Here is a 22054-nt window from a genome sequence, read left to right as displayed (position 1 = left end):
ACATTTTGTTAGCAAAGAAAGTCATGAAGTCATTACTAGTTAAAGTTAATGGAATACTCAGCTCAACAGAGCTCTGACTCTTTGTCAGCCTGGCTACAGTGCTGAAAAGAAACCTGGGGTTGTTCTTATTTTCTTCAATTAGTGACGAGTAGAAAGATGTCCTAGCTTTACGGAGGGCTTTTTTATAGAGCAACAGACTCTTTTTCCAGGCTAAGTGAAGATCTTCTAAATTAGTGAGACGCCATTTCCTCTCCAACTTACGGGTTATCTGCTTTAAGCTACGAGTTTGTGAGTTATACCACAGAGTCAGGCACTTCTGATTTAAAGCTCTCTTTTTTAGAGGAGCTACAGCATCCAAAGTTGTCTTCAATGAGGATGTAAAACTATTGACGAGATACTCTATCTCACTTACAGAGTTTAGGTAGCTACTCTGCACTGTGTTGGTATATGGCATTAGAGAACATAAAGAAGGAATCATATCCTTAAACCTAGTTACAGCGCTTTCTGAAAGACTTCTAGTGTAATGAAACTTATTCCCCACTGCTGGGTAGTCGATCAGAGTAAATGTAAATGTTATTAAGAAATGATCAGACAGAAGGGAGTTTTCAGGGAATACTGTTAAGTCTTCAATTTCCATACCATAAGTCAGAACAAGATCTAAGATATGATTAAAGTGGTGGGTGGACTCATTTACTTTTTGAGCAAAGCCAATAGAGTCTAATAATAGATTAAATGCAGTGTTGAGGCTGTCATTCTCAGCATCTGTGTGGATGTTAAAATCGCCCACTATAATTATCTTATCTGAGCTAAGCACTAAGTCAGACAAAAGGTCTGAAAATTCACAGAGAAACTCACAGTAACGACCAGGTGGACGATAGATAATAACAAATAAAACTGGTTTTTGGGACTTCCAATTTGGATGGACAAGACTAAGAGTCAAGCTTTCAAATGAATTAAAGCTCTGTCTGGGTTTTTGATTAATTAATAAGCTGGAATGGAAGATTGCTGCTAATCCTCCGCCCCGGCCCGTGCTACGAGCATTCTGACAGTTAGTGTGACTTGGGGGTGTTGACTCATTTAAACTAACATATTCATCCTGCTGTAACCAGGTTTCTGTAAGGCAGAATAAATCAATATGTTGATCAATTATTATATCATTTACCAACAGGGACTTAGAAGAGAGAGACCTAATGTTTAATAGACCACATTTAACTGTTTTAGTCTGTGGTGCAGTTGAAGGTGCTATATTATTTTTTCTTTTTGAATTTTTATGCTTAAATAGATTTTTGCTGGTTATTGGTAGTCTGGGAGCAGGCACCGTCTCTACGGGGATGGGGTAATGAGGGGATGGCAGGGGGAGAGAAGCTGCAGAGAGGTGTGTAAGACTACAACTCTGCTTCCTGGTCCCAACCCTGGATAGTCACGGTTTGGAGGATTTAAGAAAATTGGCCAGATTTATAGAAATGAGAGCTGCTCCATCCAAAGTGGGATGGATGCCGTCTCTCCTAACAAGACCAGGTTTTCCCCAGAAGCTTTGCCAATTATCTATGAAGCCCACCTCATTTTTTGGACACCACTCAGACAGCCAGCAATTCAAGGAGAACATGCGGCTAAACATGTCACTCCCGGTCCGATTGGGGAGGGGCCCAGAGAAAACTACAGAGTCCGACATTGTTTTTGCAAAGTTACACACCGACAGAAGGAGTGCTTTAGTTAAGGCACGTGAAGATTACACTGGGAAACAAATCGTAATCTAGATAACTAGATCAATCTAACTGCGCAGATTAAACAGCTAACAGATACAGAAAAACACCGCTGTGCTCCGGAACAGGAAGTGATACAATACCGCAGTGAGAGCCAACCACCAGTAGAGGCAAGCAAACAGGTGGAGGTGACACTCCATTCTCCCCTGCCACAAAATATGAAGCTCCATATGCGCTCCTGCCTGATATGTCATTACTATAGCAACCGATGTGGATAAGACACAAAATGAGGATTGCTACATGGAGACAGAGATCAGATCTGGTCTCTTGTTATATAGAGTAATCGATCAGCGAGACAAGATTTGAATCAGATATGCAGATATTCAATAAATCCAGCCTGAACAAAGTGTGAGACAAATTATAAATTTAAGCAATTATATATATTTTTGGTTTATAGTCATCAATGGAAACAATGAATCAACACTGTATTTGGTGCTTTATTGGTTGACTATGTTGGAGATTATAGTAGTGTTCAAAATAATAGTAGTGCTATGTGACTAAAAAGATTAATCCAGGTTTTGAGTATATTTCTTATTGTTACATGGGAAACAAGGTACTAGTAGATTCAGTAGATTCTCACAAATCCAACAAGACCAAGCATTCATGATATGCACACTCTTAAGGCTATGAAATTGGGCTATTAGTAAAAAAAAAAAAAGTAGAAAAGGGGGTGTTCACAATAATAGTAGTGTGGCATTCAGTCAGTGAGTTTGTCACTTTTGTGGAACAAACAGGTGTGAATCAGGTGTGCCCTATTTAAGGATGAAGCCAGCACCTGTTGAACATGCTTTTCTCTTTGAAAGCCTGAGGAAAATGGGACATTCAAGACATTGTTCAGAAGAACAGCGTAGTTTGAATAAAAAGTTGATTGGAGAGGGGAAAACTTATACGCAGGTGCAAAAAATTATAGGCTGTTCATCTACAATGATCTCCAATGCTTTAAAATGGACAAAAAAAAAAACAGACGTGTGGAAGAAAATGGAAAACAACCATCAAAATGGATAGAAGAATAACCAGAATGGAAAAGGCTCACCCACTGATCAGCTCCAGGATGATCAAAGACAGTCTGGAGTTACCTGTAAGTGCTGTGACAGTTAGAAGACGCCTGTGTGAAGCTAATTTATTTGCATGAATCCCCCGCAAAGTCTCTCTGTTAAATAAAAGCCATGTGCAGAAGAGGTTACAATTTGCCAAAGAACACATCAACTGGCCTAAAGAGAAATGGAGGAATATTTTGTGGACTGATCAGAGTGAAATTGTTCTTTTTGGGTCCAAGGGCCGCAGACAGTTTGTGAGACGACCCCCAAACTCTGAATTCAACCCACAGTTCACAGTGAAGACAGTGAAGCATGGTGGTGCAAGCATCATGATATGGGCATGTTTCTCCTACTATGGTGTTGGGCCTATATATCGCATACCAGGTATCATGGATCAGTTTGGATATGTCAAAATACTTGAAGAGGTCATATTGCTTTATGGTGAAGAGGACATGCCCTTGAAATGGGTGTTTCAACAAGACAATGGGCCTCATGTATCAAAGTTGAGCACTTGTGGCGTAAATTTACGGTGTAAATTTGAAGTACACCAAAGTTGCCGTGACATGTATCAAGCAGTGCACGTCTGCCCATTTCCGACGTACGTCTGACGCGACCTTGATAAATGCGGCAGGTGAAAACAATCGTAATTATAATAAACACGCCCATAAATATTCACTCTGCTTCAGAGACACCCTCATTTTACGACATGGAAGGCAGGAAGACGGCAAAGAAAAAGAACTCCACCAATCACGACACGTGCCAATAGAGCGTCAAAAGCGGCCGTCGTATTAACTGTTTTGTAGTATAATCAAAAAAGTGTTACAGTGGTCCCTCGTTTATCGCGGGAGTTACGTTCTAAAAATAGCCCGTAATACGCGAAACTGCGACGTAGTCAGCGTTTTTTTTTTACAATTATTATAGACGTTTTAAAGCTGTAAAAACCCTGTAAAACTACTTTATACACTTTCTCAATCAGGCATGAACATTTTCTCACTTTTCTCTCGTGTGTAAACACTCTCAAAGTTCAAACCTTAGTAGAAAAATAAGACCAAACTGTTTTCAGGCCCAAACATTTGTTTGAGAAATAAAAATAGAATGTTTTCCTATAAATAATATGATGGCTTTTAGAACTAACGAATTTAATTTTAACGATCAATGTACGAGGTTGGACACATAAGAAATTATTAATAGTGACTGACCAGTATTTCACAGATAGCGCCTCTGCGTCCTGAGGCCGCGCCTTTTTCCACTCACACCTGGCTGCAGCAGGTGTCTGTTTCCGAGTTACAAACACAGTTATGAGTAGTTGTTGGCGCTCTTTTTTCTTCTGGGCGAGAAGATACTTATAAACAGACAGGCCTAATTTTTCAGATTTCTTTATTCTTAAAATGTATTTCTTAATTTATTTTATTGTGACAAACGAATGGAGACGACACAACCTGATTGCAGCACAGGCAAAGGGAATGAAAACACTACAGTTGTAATAAACAATTTGTCTAAAACGATCACAGCACATAAAGTTAAGCTCAGCGCTGCTCTGGCTCCAGGCTCTGGAGAAAAAGGCGAGCAGCGCTTTCTTTGCGGTCAGCGCTGTGGCCACGGATCATGCTTGATAGACCAACAATCCCGCAAAAGCGGGATTTGTATTGATTATTATGTAGTATAATCAAGAAAGTGTTATTTATGTAACATATGCATTGATTTGTATGATGGCACTGTTTATCAGGCCGATCATTTTCATTTTTATGTGGATTCCAGTGCTGGTTCATTTTGGCGTATAATTTACAAAACCTCTCGACCTGGTGTATATTTTCAGTGCAGCATACGCCAACCACCACACTGATAAATGCCAAGTGGCGCAGCCGTTTTGGCGTACATCCCATATACGCTCAAATATCGCCGTACGCACGTTGATACATGAGGCCCAATGACCCCAAGCACACTAGTAAACAAGCAAAATCTTGGTTCCAAACCAAGAAAATTAATGCCTCGCAGATGTGAAGAAATCATGAAAAACTGTGGTTATACAACTAAATACTAGTTTAGTGATTCACAGGATTGCTAAAAAAGCAGTTTGAACATAATAGTTTTGAGTTTGTAGCATCAACAGCAGATGCTACTATTATTGTGAACACCCCCTTTTCTTTTTTTTCTTTTTTTTTTTTTTTACTAATAGCCCAGTTACATAGCCTTAAAAGTGTGCATATCATGAATGCTTGGTCTTGTTGGATTTGTGAGAATCTACTGAATCTACTGGTACCTTGTTTCCTGTTCTGTTCTGAAATGTTTTTGTTTTTTTTTATTTAATAAGTTCAAACCAGTTTGCCTCTAGTCTTTATTGATTTAGTTATTCCAGTTCAATAAACCACAGATCACTGACCAGGATTTATGTCTCATATCATGAACACTCGCAGTTAACGCAAGTTTTGACAAAAATTTTAACAACCGCGACATCCCCTCAGATAATTCAATTTAGTAAAATACAGTAGTGTTCGGAATAATAGTAGTGCTATGTGACTAAAAAGATTAATCCAGGTTTTGAGTATATTTCTTATTGTTACATGGGAAATTATTGTTACAGTAGATTCAGTAGATTCTCACAAATCCAACAAGATGATATGCACACTCTTAAGGCTATGAAATTGGGCTATTAGTTAAAAAAAAAAAAAGTAGAAAAGGGGGTGTTCACAATAATAGTAGCATCTGCTGTTGATGCTATAAACTCAAAACTATTATGTTCAAACTGCTTTTTTAGCAATCCTGTGTTGGGAAAGTGTAGTGACACGGACCCACAACAGGGGGCGCAAATGAACGGTCAATAGATGAGCCAAAATATAACAATTTAATGTTGTGAATGTGCACAACCTACATACAGACAATCACAGAATATCATAACAGTCAATACACAGAGGTGACGTGTGGGCAGGCTCGAGGATAGAAGACGTCTGTCCTGAGAAGAGCCGGAACCACACGATTTCCGCCGCCCCAGAACCTGGTGAATACTGGAGCCACCAAGTCCCGAATTCCCAGGTGATCACCGTCCCCGACTGTCGGATCTGGTACTGCTGGCGAAGAACAAAGACAGTCAAGTGTGGGTGTGTGTACACCCAGTAACAACAACGGTGGGAATGCCACCTCCACCTCTCACTCAACACGTTGCAGTGGTCTCAGAGGACAAGGAGCGCCGTCATGCACAGCCTCCACCAAAACGACCGGTTCTCCTGCAAACACTCACAATCACAGATTTATAAATCTCAAAAAAAGGCTGAGAGTAGTACCTCCTATGAAGTATGATATCTTGGCAACGAGGTGGAGATGACGTCTGGTCTTTATGGAGTGAGATGATGTTGAGTAGATGGGTGACAGCTGTCAAGAGGTAATGAGCGACAGCTGTCACCCCCGGCTGTGTCCATGGCGGCAGCGCCCTCTCGTGCCTGAAGCCCGCACTTCAGGCAGGGCGCCCTCTGGTGGTGGGCCAGCAGTACCTCCTCTTCTGGCGGCCCACACAACAGGACCCCCCCCTCAACGGGCGCCTCCTGGCGCCCGACCAGGTTTGTCGGGGTGTCGGCGGTAGAAGTCGGCCAGGAGGGCTGGATCCAGGATGAAGCTCCTCTTCACCCAGGAGCGTTCTTCGGGTCCATACCCCTCCCAGTCCACCAAGTACTGGAACCCCCGACCCATCCGACGGACGTCCAGGAGCCGGCGCACCGTCCAAGCCGGCTCCCCGTCGATGATCCGAGCAGGAGGCGGCGCCGGTCCGGGAGCACAGAGGGGTGAGGTGTGGTGAGGTTTGATGCGGGACACGTGGAAAACCGGATGGATCCGCAGAGAAGCCGGGAGTTGGAGCTTCACTGCGGCAGGACTGAGGACTTTGAGGATCCTGAAGGGGCCAATGTACCTGTCCTGAAGTTTTGGGGAGTCCACCTGGAGGGGGATGTCCTTCGTGGAAAGCCACACCTCCTGCCCGGGCTGGTAAGCAGGGGCCGGGGATCGCCGGCGGTCTGCATGGGTCTTCGCCCTCGTCCGGGCCTTCAACAAGGCAGAACGGGCGGAGCGCCACACCCGACGGCACTTCCGCAGGTGGGCCTGGACCGAGGGCACACCGACCTCTCCCTCCACCACGGGAAACAACGGGGGCTGATACCCCAAACACACCTCAAATGGGGAGAGGCCGGTGGCAGAAGACACCTGGCTGTTATGCGCATACTCGATCCAGGCCAGATGGTTACTCCAGGCCGTCGGGTGCGCGGATGTGACGCATCGGAGGGTCTGTTCCAAGTCCTGGTTGGCCCGCTCTGCCTGTCCGTTCGTCTGTGGATGGTACCCGGACGAGAGGCTCACGGTGGCCCCCAGTTCCCTGCAGAAGCTCCTCCAGACGTGTGAGGAGAACTGGGGACCACGATCAGAGACGATGTCGGAGGGTATCCCATGCAGACGGACGACGTGGTGGACCAGGAGGTCTGCTGTCTCCTGGGCTGTTGGGAGCTTCGGGAGGGCCACGAAGTGGGCCGCCTTGGAGAATCGGTCCACTATCGTGAAGATGGTGGTGTTGCCCTGGGACGGCGGGAGGCCCGTGACGAAATCCAGGCCGATGTGGGACCAGGGGCGATGAGGCACCGGCAGCGGCTGGAGAAGCCCTTGGGCCTTCTTATGTACTGCCTTGCCCCTGGCACAGGTGGTGCAGGCCTGGATATATTCCTGGATGTCGGCCTCCATAGACGCCCACCAGAACCTGGTGAATACTGGAGCCGCCAAGTCCCGAATTCCCAGGTGATCACCGTCCCCGACTGTCGGATCTGGTACTGCTGGCGAAGAACAAAGACAGTCAAGTGTGGGTGTGTGTACACCCAGTAACAACAACGGTGGGAATGCCACCTCCACCTCTCACTCAACACGTTGCAGTGGTCTCAGAGGAAAAGGAGCGCCGTCATGCACAGCCTCCACCAAAACGACCAGTTCTCCTGCAAACACTCACAATCACAGATTTATAAATCTCAAAAAAAGGCTGAGAGTAGTACCTCCTATGAAGTATGATATCTCGGCAACGAGGTGGAGATGACGTCTGGTCACTGTCTTCACTGTGAACTGTGGCTTGAATTCAGAGTTTGGGGGTCGTCTCACAAACTGTCTGCGGCCCTTGGACCCAAAAAGAACAGTTTTACTGTAATATTCCTCCATTTCTCTTTAGGCCAGTGTTCTCTGGCAAATTGTAACCTCTTCTGTACATGTCTTTTATTTAACAGAGGGACTTTGCGGGGGATTCATGCAAATAAATTAGCTTCACACAGGCATCTTCTAACTGTCACAGCACTTACAGGTAACTCCAGACTGTCTTTGATCATCCTGGAGCTGATCAATGGGTGAGCCTTTGCCATTCTGGTTATTCTTCTATCCATTTTGATGGTTGTTTTCCATTTTCTTCCATGCGTCTGGTTTTTTTTTTGTCCATTTTAAAGCATTGGAGATCATTGTAGATGAACAGCCTATAATTTTTTGCACCTGCGTATACGTTTTCCCCTCTCCAATCAACTTTTTAATCAAACTATGCTGTTCTTCTGAACAATATCTTGAACGTCCCATTTTCCTCAGACTTTCAAAGAGAAAAGCATGTTCAACAGGTGCTGGCTTCATTCTTAAATAGGGGACACCTGATTCACACCTGTTTGTTCCACAAAATTGACGAACTCACTGACTGAATGCCACACTACTATTATTGTGAACACCCTCTTTTCTACTTTTTTTTTTTTTTTTTTACTAATAGCTCAATTTCATAGCCTTAAGAGTATGCATATCATGAATGCTTGGTCTTGTTGGATTTGTGAGAATCTACTGAATCTACTGTAACAATAATTTCCCATGTAACAATAAGAAATATACTCAAAACCTGGATTAATCTTTTTAGTCACATAGCACAACTATTATTCTGAACACTACTGTAAATTACTAAAGTGAATTATCTGAGGGGATGTCGCGGTTGTTAAAATTTTTGTCAAAACTTGCGTTAACTGTGAGTGTTCATGATATGAGACATAAATCCTGGTCAGTGATCTGTGGTTTATTGAACTGGAATAAATAAATCAATAAAGACTAGAGGCAAACTGGTTTGAACTTATTAAATAAAAAAAAAGTAAAATAAATAAAAAAACATTTCAGAACAGCCAGGTGAGATGAATTTGACTAGTTTCTACATTAAACACTGAAGTTGTTGTGTGAGTTGGTGTGAAACTTCCATGTTTTTGATGAGTGAACACCGACGCGGCGTTCCTGAGCCCTGTGGTGATGTTTATTTCAGATGATGACAGACGTTTGGTATTTACTGGCTCGGGTGCAAACAGCAGACAGAGATATCACCTTCATTCTGTTTGCCTCCCAGCAGAGGAGCGATAACAGCTGACACGGAGTCCACGATCACCGCCTTCACCGAGCCGCCACCAACAGACGCCTGATGCAACAAAATTAGAGTGCTGAAAATTTGATCCGTCTTCCTTAAAGCTCCCGCGGGAGCAGCATGACTGTCAGTGTGTTTAAAGTAGCATGACAGTACTTATAGTAAAAAAAACTAACAACAAACAAACCTGCTGAAGATCATACAGACAGTCGAGTAAAGAGAAGACATCAAAAATCTGAAAGACGTGGATCCTCTGAAGAGCTTGCATCTAGAAAATGATGATGTCACACAGTCAGTGTGATGTCACATGCCACTGTGCGTTTCCAAAGTTAACGGCTGGTGTCCCACCTGCTCGTCTGTGTTACTCGTCTCAGCGTGCAGCATCTGAAGGAGGCGGCTGGCTGACAACCCGCCTGTCGTATCCACGTAAATCACGCTCTGTTTCAGCTGGTGGGAGACGTGCGCGGCGACGCCAAGGCACACCTATCACAGAAGAGCAGCCAACACACGTGATGACAAAAATAAATAAATCAATCAATCACTCACTCACTCAACCTAGAAACTACAACAGACGATGAGATGCGCTGCTGAAAGAGAAAAACAGGTCAGAGAGTAAAAGTGTCACATTTGAAAGAAAAAAGTTTTACTCAACGAAAATTACCTTAAAAGTCTGATGAAAAAGTCCTAAGTGTGCATTTTAACAGGAACGAAAGTTTACAAAAATCAGGGGTCAACCGATATTCAGCGCTGATAATCGGTCAGGCCAATAATCGGTTGACCCCAGCTGATTTTAAGAGGAAAAAAAAGTTTACAAAAAAATTAGGGGCTGACCAATAATTATCGACACTGATTACTGGTCAACCCCTACAAAAAAGATATTAGGTTAAAGTGATATTTTTTCTGAAAACTCAAAATATGAAATTAAATAAATGAACTGCAGCTGTGATGTTATAACAAAAAACACTTTAAATGTCATAATGAGGAAAAGTCCATTTTCCAACATTAACATATTTATTATAAAGTTGTATTTTTTAAGACTAAAAAATACAGCAAAAAAGGCTGCGATGTTACAATAAAATGAGGTCACAATAATATGTGACAAATTATAACATCTGAACATATGACTTGTGAAATAAATATTTTTTTATTTAAAAAAAATGGTCCAATTATGACTTTATTCTCATCACCTTCAGCTTTTTATTATGACTTCTTACAACGCAATTCTCCAAAGACATTCTTTTATTCTCATCATGACCTTTTCCTTCAAGTTTAAATAATAGTTTCCCCCTTCAGAACATTTTTCTTGATTTTTGTATTTCTCAGACATTCTGACACTCAAAAGGTAGAAAAACGCTCGTCATCCAGAGTAACATTTTCTTATGATAGCAGACATGAAGGAACACGTTAAAATAAATAAATAAAATCAGTGATATGGCAGGAAGGGAGGACATGTTTACCTGCGTTTTGCCGCTGGCGGGACTGCCACACAGCTCCGTTATCTCTCCGGTATACACCCCAGAATCCAGCAGTTGATCTAAGCTGTGAGGAACAACGTCCAGTTCATTTCTCACAAGGATTACTCACAGCAATAAATAAATAAATAAATAAATACTGCTGTTGGATAAAGAAGGAACTTAGCAGAGTTCAATTTAATGGCCGCTGTTTAAGCTTTATCCAGCTCAGCCACTGGGTTTGGGTCAAACGCGATATTTCAAAAAAGACGCTGGAAACGTGTTACCTCTGCCAAAGACGTAATGCTAATAAATGCTACGTCAGTCCACAGATGTTCGGATGTTATTTTTTGTCAATCACAGAGTTTTAGAGGTGAAAGTTTCCTTGACAATTTTTATTTGCAGTGGAGGAAGTCCAGTCTGCACCCTCCAACCAACGCCACACCCCAAATAACAACAGTATAATTGTTGGTGTCTGTCTGTCCGGGCTAAACTCCCAAACTATAATATGTAGCCCTAAAAACTATATATATTCTGAATCCTCATGACATGGGGAACAAGCTGATACCAATCCCCCCAAAATAGCCGGCTGTGGGTATGACCAGGCAGATTCAAATTTCCAGCCCTGTATATGTGTTGGCCATCTCTGTCTATTTAATCCCTTTCTACAGCTACTTTATGTTCTCAACTATTAAGCACCTGACTGTCCTGTACAACCCAGTTTGCCTTCCTGTCTGAATACATTCATTTTATGTTTGTAAAATCGCAATGTAAAAACTGTGAAATACACCACTACCTCAATTTTGATTCACTGATATTTACATTTACTGTTACCTACCTTTTGTGTGTAATTTTGTTATAAATTTGATTGCAAAGCAAAGTCTGCATGAAGGACTGCAAATGTGTTTGTCTTTTAACCAAGTATTTCCACTTAGTTTGGGGAGTCCACCTCTTATAGTTCTGCTGGACAAACTTTAGTCCATTAACTATTACATTTTTAAGACATCAGCATTACAAAAACAAATGTTGGGCAATTGTTTTGATTAAAATGATTGTGTCTAAAACAGGTTAACCCGGGCAGCGCCGGGTACCCTAGCTAGTTGTTGTTCATTCAGCTGCTCCCAGTTTTGTTCGGGGTCGCCACAGCAGATACAGCCCGATCCGCATTGGTAATTGGCACAAGTTTTACGTCAGATGCCCTTCCTGACACAACTCCAGTTGTACCTAGAGAAACACACACAGCCGCTGGTGTTCCAAAGAGGTCTCCCATCCAAGTACTAACCAGATCCTGCTCTGCTTAGCTTCTGAGTTCTGACAGGATCAGGCTCTTTAGAAGTGGACCTTCAACCCTTTGCCCCTCTGGCTACACACCTGTACAGTCCTTGTAAGCAGGAAGAAAACAGCCACCAAAACAGGGGTGGGGAAATCATTTATTTTCCATGTAAATTGCTATATATATCACAAAAACAGACAAAAAAAATAGACTTTGTGTGTATTTTAAGTGAAGGAGAGTGAAATGTTTTAAGTGTGGCAGCACTGAGCGCTGCCTGTTATTGCTCCGCACTTATGAAGCAGAGAGAGACGGACGCTCTGTCAGATACACATGATGTACTACTTCATAAAGAAAAACCTACTACTCGGGTCAACTGACAACTGTATTTCCGTAGAATGTTTTGTTCCCAGGTTTGTTTCAACATCACTGCATTTGGCGATCAAATAAACGTGTGCATGCAGCTATAACGTGCACCTGACCTGCTGAATCAGCGGCAGCCCACCACCACAAAATGATTACAGAGGAAGCACTGAACAATAACAGCAACTGCAAGATTGAGAAAACAGTTTGATGGAGGACTTAACATCTCATGGGTGCATTTTTTCCTCAAACCTCAGTTGTTTGGTTGCACCAATTTCTGAGAATTCTGAAGGAACGCTGGGGATTTCTGAGTGCTGTCTGGATGATGATCAGTCTTTCCTGAAGCTTCAAGTGTCTCGTCTATCAGCAGCACGGCAGCGTCTGGGTTCGACGACGCCGGCTTTCAGCCAATGGTCCGTACAGTTTGTGGAATGTCATCGTCTTTGCATGATGACGTATGCGACAGAGGCTCGGTGAAACCGACACAGCCGGGGCTGAAGGTGGAGCATCTCCAGAAGGCTACAGCCGGATGATGATGATGGTGATGATGGTTAAACTGTGACTTGTCTAACACCTCATGTGAGGCCATCCTACTGAATATTACGGTGAGAAGTTAAGCACAGGTTAAAGTGACTTCACTGGTTCTAAAATGTGAGACTGAGGGTTCTGCAGGTTGTTTGGAGTGGCATTATTCATTCAGTTCACACATATCACCACTAGGGGGCAGTGGTGGCACCTCTACTCAAAACCAGCAGCCGGGGCTTAGTCAGTTTTATATCACAAGTCCAAAGCAGTAACAAATTAATGAAAACTGCTTAACAAGAGCCGCAGAGAGAAAGAAAAACCACCTGAGGTCATTAATTACGCTGAAACAGTGAAGGTAACAGCCTATAAATTATTTCTCGCCGGCCCATTTCACAGACGTGTCCAGAGCGGTTTGTGCCCCGGACAAAGAAACATTTCTGTGGCATATTTATCAGCTTTGTGCTCCGTCGTCCTAAAGATAACCAAATTATTATGTGTTGCAGCCCATCGATGTGCAGGAGAGCAGCGAGCGATACTCTATCTGAGCGCTGCAGCTTAGCAGCGGCTGTAACCCAACGCCGCGTAGGCTGCAGAGGGAATCTCTGCCTTCATTCAGCCATTAAATTTTAATTTTATCATGTACCACAAACCTCTTTTAAGGACCTATCACTGCTCAGTTGGTTTTTTGTGGAAAGTCGACAAGCTGGAGATCAAGTTAATGCGGCTGATGTATCAGGAGGCACCGCGAGCAACTTCACGAGCAAAACACAGGCAAGGCATAAAAAAAATAAAAATAAAATGATAAAATCAGGGCAGCACAACTACACAAAGATCAAATTTATTGCCTGCTTTTTTTTTACCAGGTCCGGGTCACAGGAACAGCAGACCAAGCACCTCATCCCACACTTCCCTATCCTCATCCCACACTTCCCTATCCTCAGTCAAGTGCTATAACTCTTCATTTGGAGAATCCAGAGGTGTTCCCAAGCCAGCTGGGAGATATGAGGGGTGACTGAGAAGTTTTGAGTCTGACCCAGAAAAAAGTAGGGTGTGGTTCTCCATCTTTTGCATTCTGAGAAACCAATATTCCTCGAGAATGTGCGACTTTTTGACTCACTGGGTGTAATGTTGCTTGACTTTTGTGATGTTGGTAAATGTGTAAACTATTGCAGAAAGACTTGGAATTACTGACAAAGCTGAGAAAATGTCATTTTTGCACAAAAAAACAACACTTTACACAAATTCATACAGTTTCCACCCCATTCCTCATAGCAGTTTTCCCACACGGAGGGTCCAGTCATTGACGTACCAAAAATCATGCCTGTTGCCATAGCTCAACAAAAACCTGATAGGTCCACTGACCAGCCAATCAAATCCTCTGCTAGCCTACTATGGAATTAAAGAGAAGCCTGCCCAGGACTGACATCAACAAGAAGTGAGAAAGCTATGTTTTAGCCTGGAGGCTATTTTGTGCTTTGGATTTATATTGGAATTCTATTGGGATTAATTTCATCTGTGAGAAGGTAAACTGTCTGTTGACATCCACACACTGTCATTTTGTTGACAATTAGCGCTTAAGAAACATCGCTAATACTACTTCCATGGTGTTTGGCTGCCTGCAGGACACTCCGATTTCAAGGTTTTAAAAAGCTTCGAGTTTCCCACGTGTCTGCTAGCAAACTTGAACAAAGGCTTAATACGGCTTCTTTTTAACAAATCATTCCATGTGACACTTTAACATTAAATTCTACGTCCATTTAATGAACCACTGCATCAAACGAAGGTTACAAAGTGCCATCAAATGAAACTTGCCACAAAAGCGGGTTCTTTTCCTCAGTAATTTACTGTCTGTTAATTTAATTCAGGATGTGAAGATGTGTCCTTGCGGGTGGATATTTTATTCCGGAGGTGAACCCTGCATTCTGCTCCTATGGCACTGAGCCCGTATTTAAATTCCCACAGAGGGAGCCGTGTGCTGCCGCGTGAGCAGAATTGTCTTTACCTGGGATTTCCGGTGGAGATGATGGCTGTGGAGCTCAACAGTTCTTCATACAGATGGGCTCCTGAGACGGGGAAGGCGGTGTGTTGGGCCAGCAGCACCCTGCGGATGGCAAACAGAGCCTGAAAGACACAAAGCACGTCTTCATGGATCAGCCAAGGAGTCAGGCCCCACCCACCCCCCAACCCAACATTTGTTAATAGTGCAAGATGGGACAATTCTCATAAAATAATCAACCGGCCTCCATGAGAAAACTTTATGCATATTTAACCCAGATGCACTTTGGCCAAGATCCAGAAAACAATCCGGATCTGATGGACAAAAACACATTTTCAGACAGGAAGGGGCTGCTGGAATGGGTTAAGGATTACAAAATGGATTGAGGCCTAAATTAACATAAAGGTTAAAAAAGGACAGATGGAGCGAAGGTCCATAAATACTTGGACATTGCAGACTCACTCAGGTTCCAAAGTTCTTGTCCACAGATATTACATATGACACTACATAGTGCACATCCTCTACTGAGTGCTATTCTAGTTAACTTTTTCTATTCTCTCTTTATGCGTTTGTGGACACAGTAACAGCCAGAACCAGCACGCGTTCCTACGCCTGACCCACTTCTGTTAACAGTACATCAGATAACTACAAATCTCAAGAGAATCGTTCTATTTGTAAAAGCACCAAAATTTGCATCTGCATCCACCTTAAAGTATTAATCTAAAGACAAATGTTCAAGTCCAAGACACGGGAACCACACATCAGTAAAACTGGCCCATGGGCAGAGTAGCTCCGAGTTGAAAAACAGTTGTCGTGTCTCAAAGCGCGGTGACGGCAGCACACCTGCACCAAGCTATACTGAGACATTTTTACACTTTTTCTTTAAAATTTGGTGCCGCTGTAAGTGTCCTCACTAAAACCAGCTGAAGACCCGCAATGCGTTAACAACAAATACTAGCGCTCTCTTTCCACCCAAATGCGCCAAAAGTCTCTGAGGACGGCATGATGAAAAAAAAAACCCTGATAAAACTTTCTTACCTGTCAATCTGGTCATGTTTTCTGCATAAATACACGTTATCCTTTCTTCCTGCTCAGACAGCAAACCAGGGGCAAATCCAGATGGAAAGGGGGCATGGGGGAGAGGGACCTGGCCCCCAACAACACCCGTAGATTAAAGGTCCACTTTTGGAGACATTTATTCATACTACTACTTATAATAATAATAATACTTTCAACAACTAAAATGTTTAGACTTTATTTAATGTTTTACTTTTTTTTTCAGGAAATAGTATTTAAATTCAACTTAAAATATCAGGACATACATTGTTTTCTTTACATTACTGTTAAAAATTCACTTCCAGTAAAGTGAACATTTGGAAAAATGGTTATCATTTTCATGTTTAGGTGGTGGTGGTGGTGGTGGTAGTGGGGTGGTGTTGTCAGCAGCTACTGGTAATCTAGCTTAGTTACCTTTAAAACTGAGTAATCAGTAAAGTAAGTAAGGTACTTTTTCAAGGAGTCATCAGTAATTGGATTAATTTTTCAAAGTAACTGTGGCAACACTGTCTCTGAGTGACCTCAAGATTTGTTGTTGTTATTTTACAACATTTTGCACGTTTAGCTGTTGAACTGTAAAATCAATGCACAGATGAACTGTTAGTAAAAAAAAAAAAAAAAAAAAAAAACAGTTTCTGGGTTCCGAGTGCCAAATTTGGCCCCTGCAGCAAGAGCAACGACGGTGGACCACAGAGAATGACATGTTACCGAGTCTCTCGTCTGTGTACCGTGAACACTTGGATTGACTTCTGTGGCCCGTCCACCCACACACTGACACAGTTTTATCTACAAGACTGTTCTGGTTCCACTTCCAGGCTTAGAAATATACAGGAACATTTCTACAGTTGTGAAAAACACCATAATCCTTAAACTTGCTATGTTATCTGCCCATAAGGTCAGAAAGTGACAAAGCAGAGTTCCTCTCATGAGCTCTGCTCACTTCTACTTCACTGAAAAGAAAAATGTAAACAGCAACACTCTATATACTGAAAAACAACAACAGCAAGAGGAGCCTTTTATTTTTATACTGCTGGTGAGCCAAAGCAAGTGGCCCATAAGGTCAGGGACACAACTGTAAGTAGATCAAATGAATAAACAGTCCAGACCTTGCCACACATTTCAGCAGCTTTTGTCACCATCTAGTGGGCAATGTGAGCATTTCAGGGCTTCAGTACATTCCCTATCTGAAACCCAGAATTCAGTAAGAAAACGTATTTATAAATGTCAGTAATGTATGATTTTTTTTTTGTTGTTGGCAGGGAGATCTTTGATCTCTAGGTATTAATGTAACAGAGACAACAACACATTAAAAAGCTAAAATGATTATTAGAGAGAGAGACATATACACACACAGCATTTGCCATTATTTCTTGTTGACAATTTGATGATGATGATTATGATGATCAAGGGTGGAAAATACAATGAAATATTCAGAAAGGAAAATGAACTGAAACTTGTTCTTCAGTGCACTGATGGTGTGCGACCAAACAGTTTCAAGCTCAAACCTGTTAGCCTCATAATCTGACTCACCATGAATCCACATAATAAATGCAGTGGGTGGTCTGCTTCTAGGGTGACTTTTTAAATTACAGCCCATCAAATATAATACATTTACCTCCACACTGAGGAATTTGTGGCGCATGTGGGTGTAACTGTGTCAAAGATCAACGTTCTAGAGGTCACAGCCTCAGCTGCCCACACCACATTATTTATTCCAAGTAAGACATGGCCAAGTTTCTTTTTTTTTTAAGTGCTCATTTTTTCAAAATAAAACCATGGATGTGATTGATCATAATTACAATGAATGTGGAAGTTTGTCTGCAGTATTGAGCAACAAAAATAATAATCATTCAAATAAATAAATAAGTTAGGTTGCACAACATATTTGTCACTTTTTTTAAAACCACAGGAAAAACTGGCAAAAAATAATAATAATAGTAATGTGATGCCGCCAACTTCAACTAAAACAGCAATCATGAAATAATCATTCAACACAAAACTAATCGGCTGCTATTTTAACAGCCATTTCATTTTTCAAGAAAGAAAAAAATAATAATTTTGACAGTTATTTCAGTTATGTGAGGACTTTCTACTTTTCCGTTTCATTGGAGAAGAAAACTGCTTTTGACCCGTGTTAAACTGTGATTCATTGAAGAAGAGAACCACTGTGAAAGTATGGTGGACATAAATCAAATCTGACTTTCAACCCTTAAACTCAGAGCAAGCCCAGGATAGGCCACACTGTAAGCTGCGCTAGCAAGATTTTATATTTGCTTCTTCTGAAGAAAATTGCAATAAACGAATATTGACAGAACGCTAACCTTCTCCTGGATAATGTGAACCTGAGCTAAACATTTTATGTAGGTGGAAACACGACATAAATCCAACAAAATCACAAGAAAAAGCAGCAAAAAAAAAAGTATGTGAAGCCTGGAGCTTTTACACATCTGAATGTTGGAATGACAACTTTTTTTAAACAAAATTGAAATCTGCTTTCTCTGTATAAAATATATATATATAATGATGCCCTTTAAACACACAGTGACAAATATATTTCAACATCAAGAGAAATTAAATACAAATATAAAAACAAAAATGATGGGCTGGGTAAGTAATGGCACCCTTTACTGTAAAATAAGTAAATCATCACGTTTATACCCAGTTTTCTTCAGACAAGTCATGAACATTTCCAAGTCACTCATTATGTCTTGGACTTCATTTACATCCATCAATAAGAAATACAGACAGGATGGTATCATGGGGCAAATCTGTCTGGAAGAAATACTTCTCAAAACTGAGTGACTGTGCAAGAAGGAGAAGAGTGAGGGAAGCCACCAAGACACCACTGAAGAAGTTATAAGCATCTGTGGCTGCAATTGGAGAAACTGTGCATAGCGCAAGTTCTGCATTGTGCATCAGTGAAGCAGAGAAGGATTTTCATCCAATAAAACAGACCTAATCTAGGCTTTCATCTCACACGTGCCTTCTGGCAAACAGCAGCAGAGCTTTCCAAGTCTTCTTTTTCAGAAAATTCTCCTCTATACCACTTCACTGAAGATTTATACCTGATTATGCAAAATGCGGAAGTTGCACGATGCACAATTTCTCTAATCACAGCTACAGAAGCCTGTAACTTCTTCAGGGTTGCCTGGGTGTCTTGATGGCTTTCCGCATTTGACTTCTTCCAGCACGGTTATGCAGTTTTTGAGAACTGCCTCCTCCAGACAGATTTACCAAACTGTTTGTACTTCTTCATGACTGATGTAAATAAAGTCAAAGACATATTCAGTGACTTGGAAACATTCATGTATTCATTCCCTGACTTGTCTGAAGAAAACTGGCTGTAAAAGTGATAATTTACTTGTTTTATACTAAAGGGTGCCACTACTTATGCAAGCCATCATTTTGGCTTTTATATTTTTACTTCATTTAAGTCATGTTGCCCAGATTAGTTTTCACTGTGAACTTAAAGGGGGCATCCTTTCAGAAATTTTTATATGCAGAAGCATTTTTTTTAAACTTGCTGTCATTCCAACATTTAAATGTGCAAAAGCTCAAAGGTTCACATACATTTGTTTATTGCCACCGCAGAATCCAAACTAAAATGTGGCTCCTTCATAACCTGGTTTAAGCTTTTTTAAATTATTATTAGGGGTCCAAGTCCAGAAGGGCATGAAGTAAGGTGTAAATAGTATACAGAAAACCTTTTGTCACCTTGTACACTGAACTGATGCATTAGAACTTTGTTGTAAATCATTTGATCTACAACAATGGATTTTCATTGGAAAATATAGAGAAGTGCAGAATAGTTAAAAAAAAAACCCCCACCAGAAAACAGGTTAGATAAAGCATGAGATGGAGTGATATAATGATATACCAGGCTTAAAAGTTGTTTACTAATATTAGTAATCAATGATAATAGGTTAGGAGACTGTGAGCACTAAGGTACTGTTTGGTCTACGGACGTGACGTACAATAATTAGTGAGTTTAGTGAAAGATCGAGAATCACCACCAAGCATGCTTAGACTGAAATTCATAAATACCGTTGTGTTCAGCACCATTGTTGATACTGACAACTCAACAACCAGTTTTAGAACAAAAACATCAAGAAGATAATCAGGAAATGGTGGTTTACATATGTGACAAAACCGTTACGGAATTCGCATCCGTGGCAGTCATAATGCAGCCACTAAGAAATGTATGGAAACGGAGGCAAAAATTCTATTTGTAAACAATAAATATCCTGCGAAAAATAGACAGCATGGAATTAGTTGTAAATTGTAAACAACATATATTTGGAGCTTAAAACTGGAGCTTAAAAGCTGCTTCAAAAATGACACGTTTTCGCAACCATTGAACTGTGAGATATATGATTGACTTGTACACATGAATATACTAAAGAAGAAATTATTGCCAGATTTATGATTTTATGTGTATGTTATTCGGTGGAACCCATATAAATAAAAAACACAAAAAGTGCCTCTGAATCAACAACAGAAGACATATTTTAGTGTCAGTTGTGTGCATTAAATGTGCTGTGGCCAATTGTGACATGCAATTTTGGGTGATTTCCCCTCAATTAGACTTTCCAGTTGTCTTGATTTATGAAACTGTGTTAGGTATCCAAAGTAAATTGGTATGTTATAGGTGTTCAAACTTGTACCCAACATAAAATTAACTTAATACTGACCAGCGGAACATTTTGATGCTTATTTTTCCATGCAGTGTTACTTTGGTACCTTAAGTGAATTTCAGCACAGTAGACTTTTAAAACGGCAACTATATGTAGCCATTAATGCGAAAGTGTCGTAGCACAGAGAGGTAATGGCATCGGAAGATGCGGGGGACATTGGGAGCTTTGCACGGCTGTTATTCATGGGTTGAATTGCGTGAACAGGGCTTCGACCCCTCAATCGCTGCTTGCAGCTATATTTATTATTGTTATGGTTAGGGGGTTAAGGATAGGGGTGATGATTAGGGTTAGTGGTTAACGGAGATTAGGAATCTACGTATTAATAACAAATACAAGTACGTAGCCTCATGATCACGTGACCAATATTAACCAATATCCACTGCCTTTTTTAAAAACACGAGAATTTACGCTTCACACAGTTTTGAGGCAACTCTGTTGTGATTTGGCGCTATATAAATGAAAATAAATTGAAAAATTGAAATTGAGAATTTTGTGAGATCCATACAGATCACTCAGACACATGAATCACACAGTTACCTTGTAGGATACTGAACATTTTTGAGCAAGTTGCTCAATATCAGACGACACCAAGTCTTCCACTGTGGAAAGAAGAAATCAGAACTGTTACCATTTATCTCCAAAATGACTTAATAAGCACTTAGGAATTTAACTGCAGTGCTAAGATAAGGTAAAAATTCATCCACGTAAAATACAAACTAGTGCAGTACTTTCAAACGTGGTCCTTTCGAAGTATCAAAGATGACAACAAACTAACCTGTTTTAACTTCAGCAGCTCGTAGATCGCGAACTAAATCTTCATCCAGTCCAGGACACAATCCGTCTCTCAACACCACCATATTCAATTTATTTATTTTAATTTATTATCACCCTGTTCACAATCAAACAGCTAATGCTAGTTAGCTTATGTTGTTTTTAGCTACGCGGTTAGTTTAAATGTTTAAATGTGGCAGTCAGTCTGCTTTTGACGAGCTCCGTTTCACGTACACAAGTACATATATTTAGATTAGTTTTACAAAATAGTCGCTGATAAAGTTAAACATAAACGTGGAAACTTTCAACTCTTCGAGAACGCAACTCACTGTATTTAAAAAAAAAAAAAAAAAAACCGCAGCTAAAAATGACCTTAACTGTACGCCGTAACAGACGCATGGTATTTCGGGAAATGTAGGGTCGTTCCCTCAATTTTCTGAAAGGGGACGCAACAGAACTTATATATATATATATATATATATATATATATATATATATATATATATATATATATATATATTTTTTTTTTTTTTCCAGCATAAAAGTAAAGTCGGGGTTTAAAGTTCATATATATATTGCACCTGTCAAGACCAAAATGGAAGAAAATGTTTAAAAAGAAAAGTAAAAATACATTTATAATATATATTAAATAAATGTCAAATACATCTCAAACGACCTGTGTTGGGAATTCCTTTAAAAACAGGGTTTCTACCATATTTACTACCTGAAAGTTATGACTG

General features: G+C 41.0%; 1 protein-coding gene across 1 annotated transcript in view; it reads right to left on the bottom strand.

Moving 5' to 3' along the window:
* Positions 1–21641, bottom strand: part of rad51d (RAD51 paralog D) — a 29761-nt gene extending 8120 nt beyond the window's left edge. The window contains exons 1-7 of the mRNA XM_034177757.1: positions 21319–21641; positions 21081–21142; positions 14800–14918; positions 10646–10727; positions 9537–9671; positions 9376–9456; positions 9152–9242 (exon numbers count right to left, since the gene is read on the bottom strand). Of these exons, the coding sequence (XP_034033648.1) occupies positions 9152–9242; positions 9376–9456; positions 9537–9671; positions 10646–10727; positions 14800–14918; positions 21081–21142; positions 21319–21400 (652 nt within the window). The 5' untranslated portion in view covers positions 21401–21641. The remainder of the gene's footprint in view (positions 1–9151; positions 9243–9375; positions 9457–9536; positions 9672–10645; positions 10728–14799; positions 14919–21080; positions 21143–21318) is intronic.
* Between the last annotated feature and the right edge of the window lie 413 nt (positions 21642–22054).

Source organism: Thalassophryne amazonica, chromosome 9, assembly GCF_902500255.1.
Source record: "Thalassophryne amazonica chromosome 9, fThaAma1.1, whole genome shotgun sequence".
Classification (NCBI taxonomy): Eukaryota; Metazoa; Chordata; class Actinopteri; order Batrachoidiformes; family Batrachoididae; genus Thalassophryne; species Thalassophryne amazonica.
Note: the sequence above shows the minus strand (reverse complement) of the source record. Positions and strands in the feature narration are given on the sequence as shown.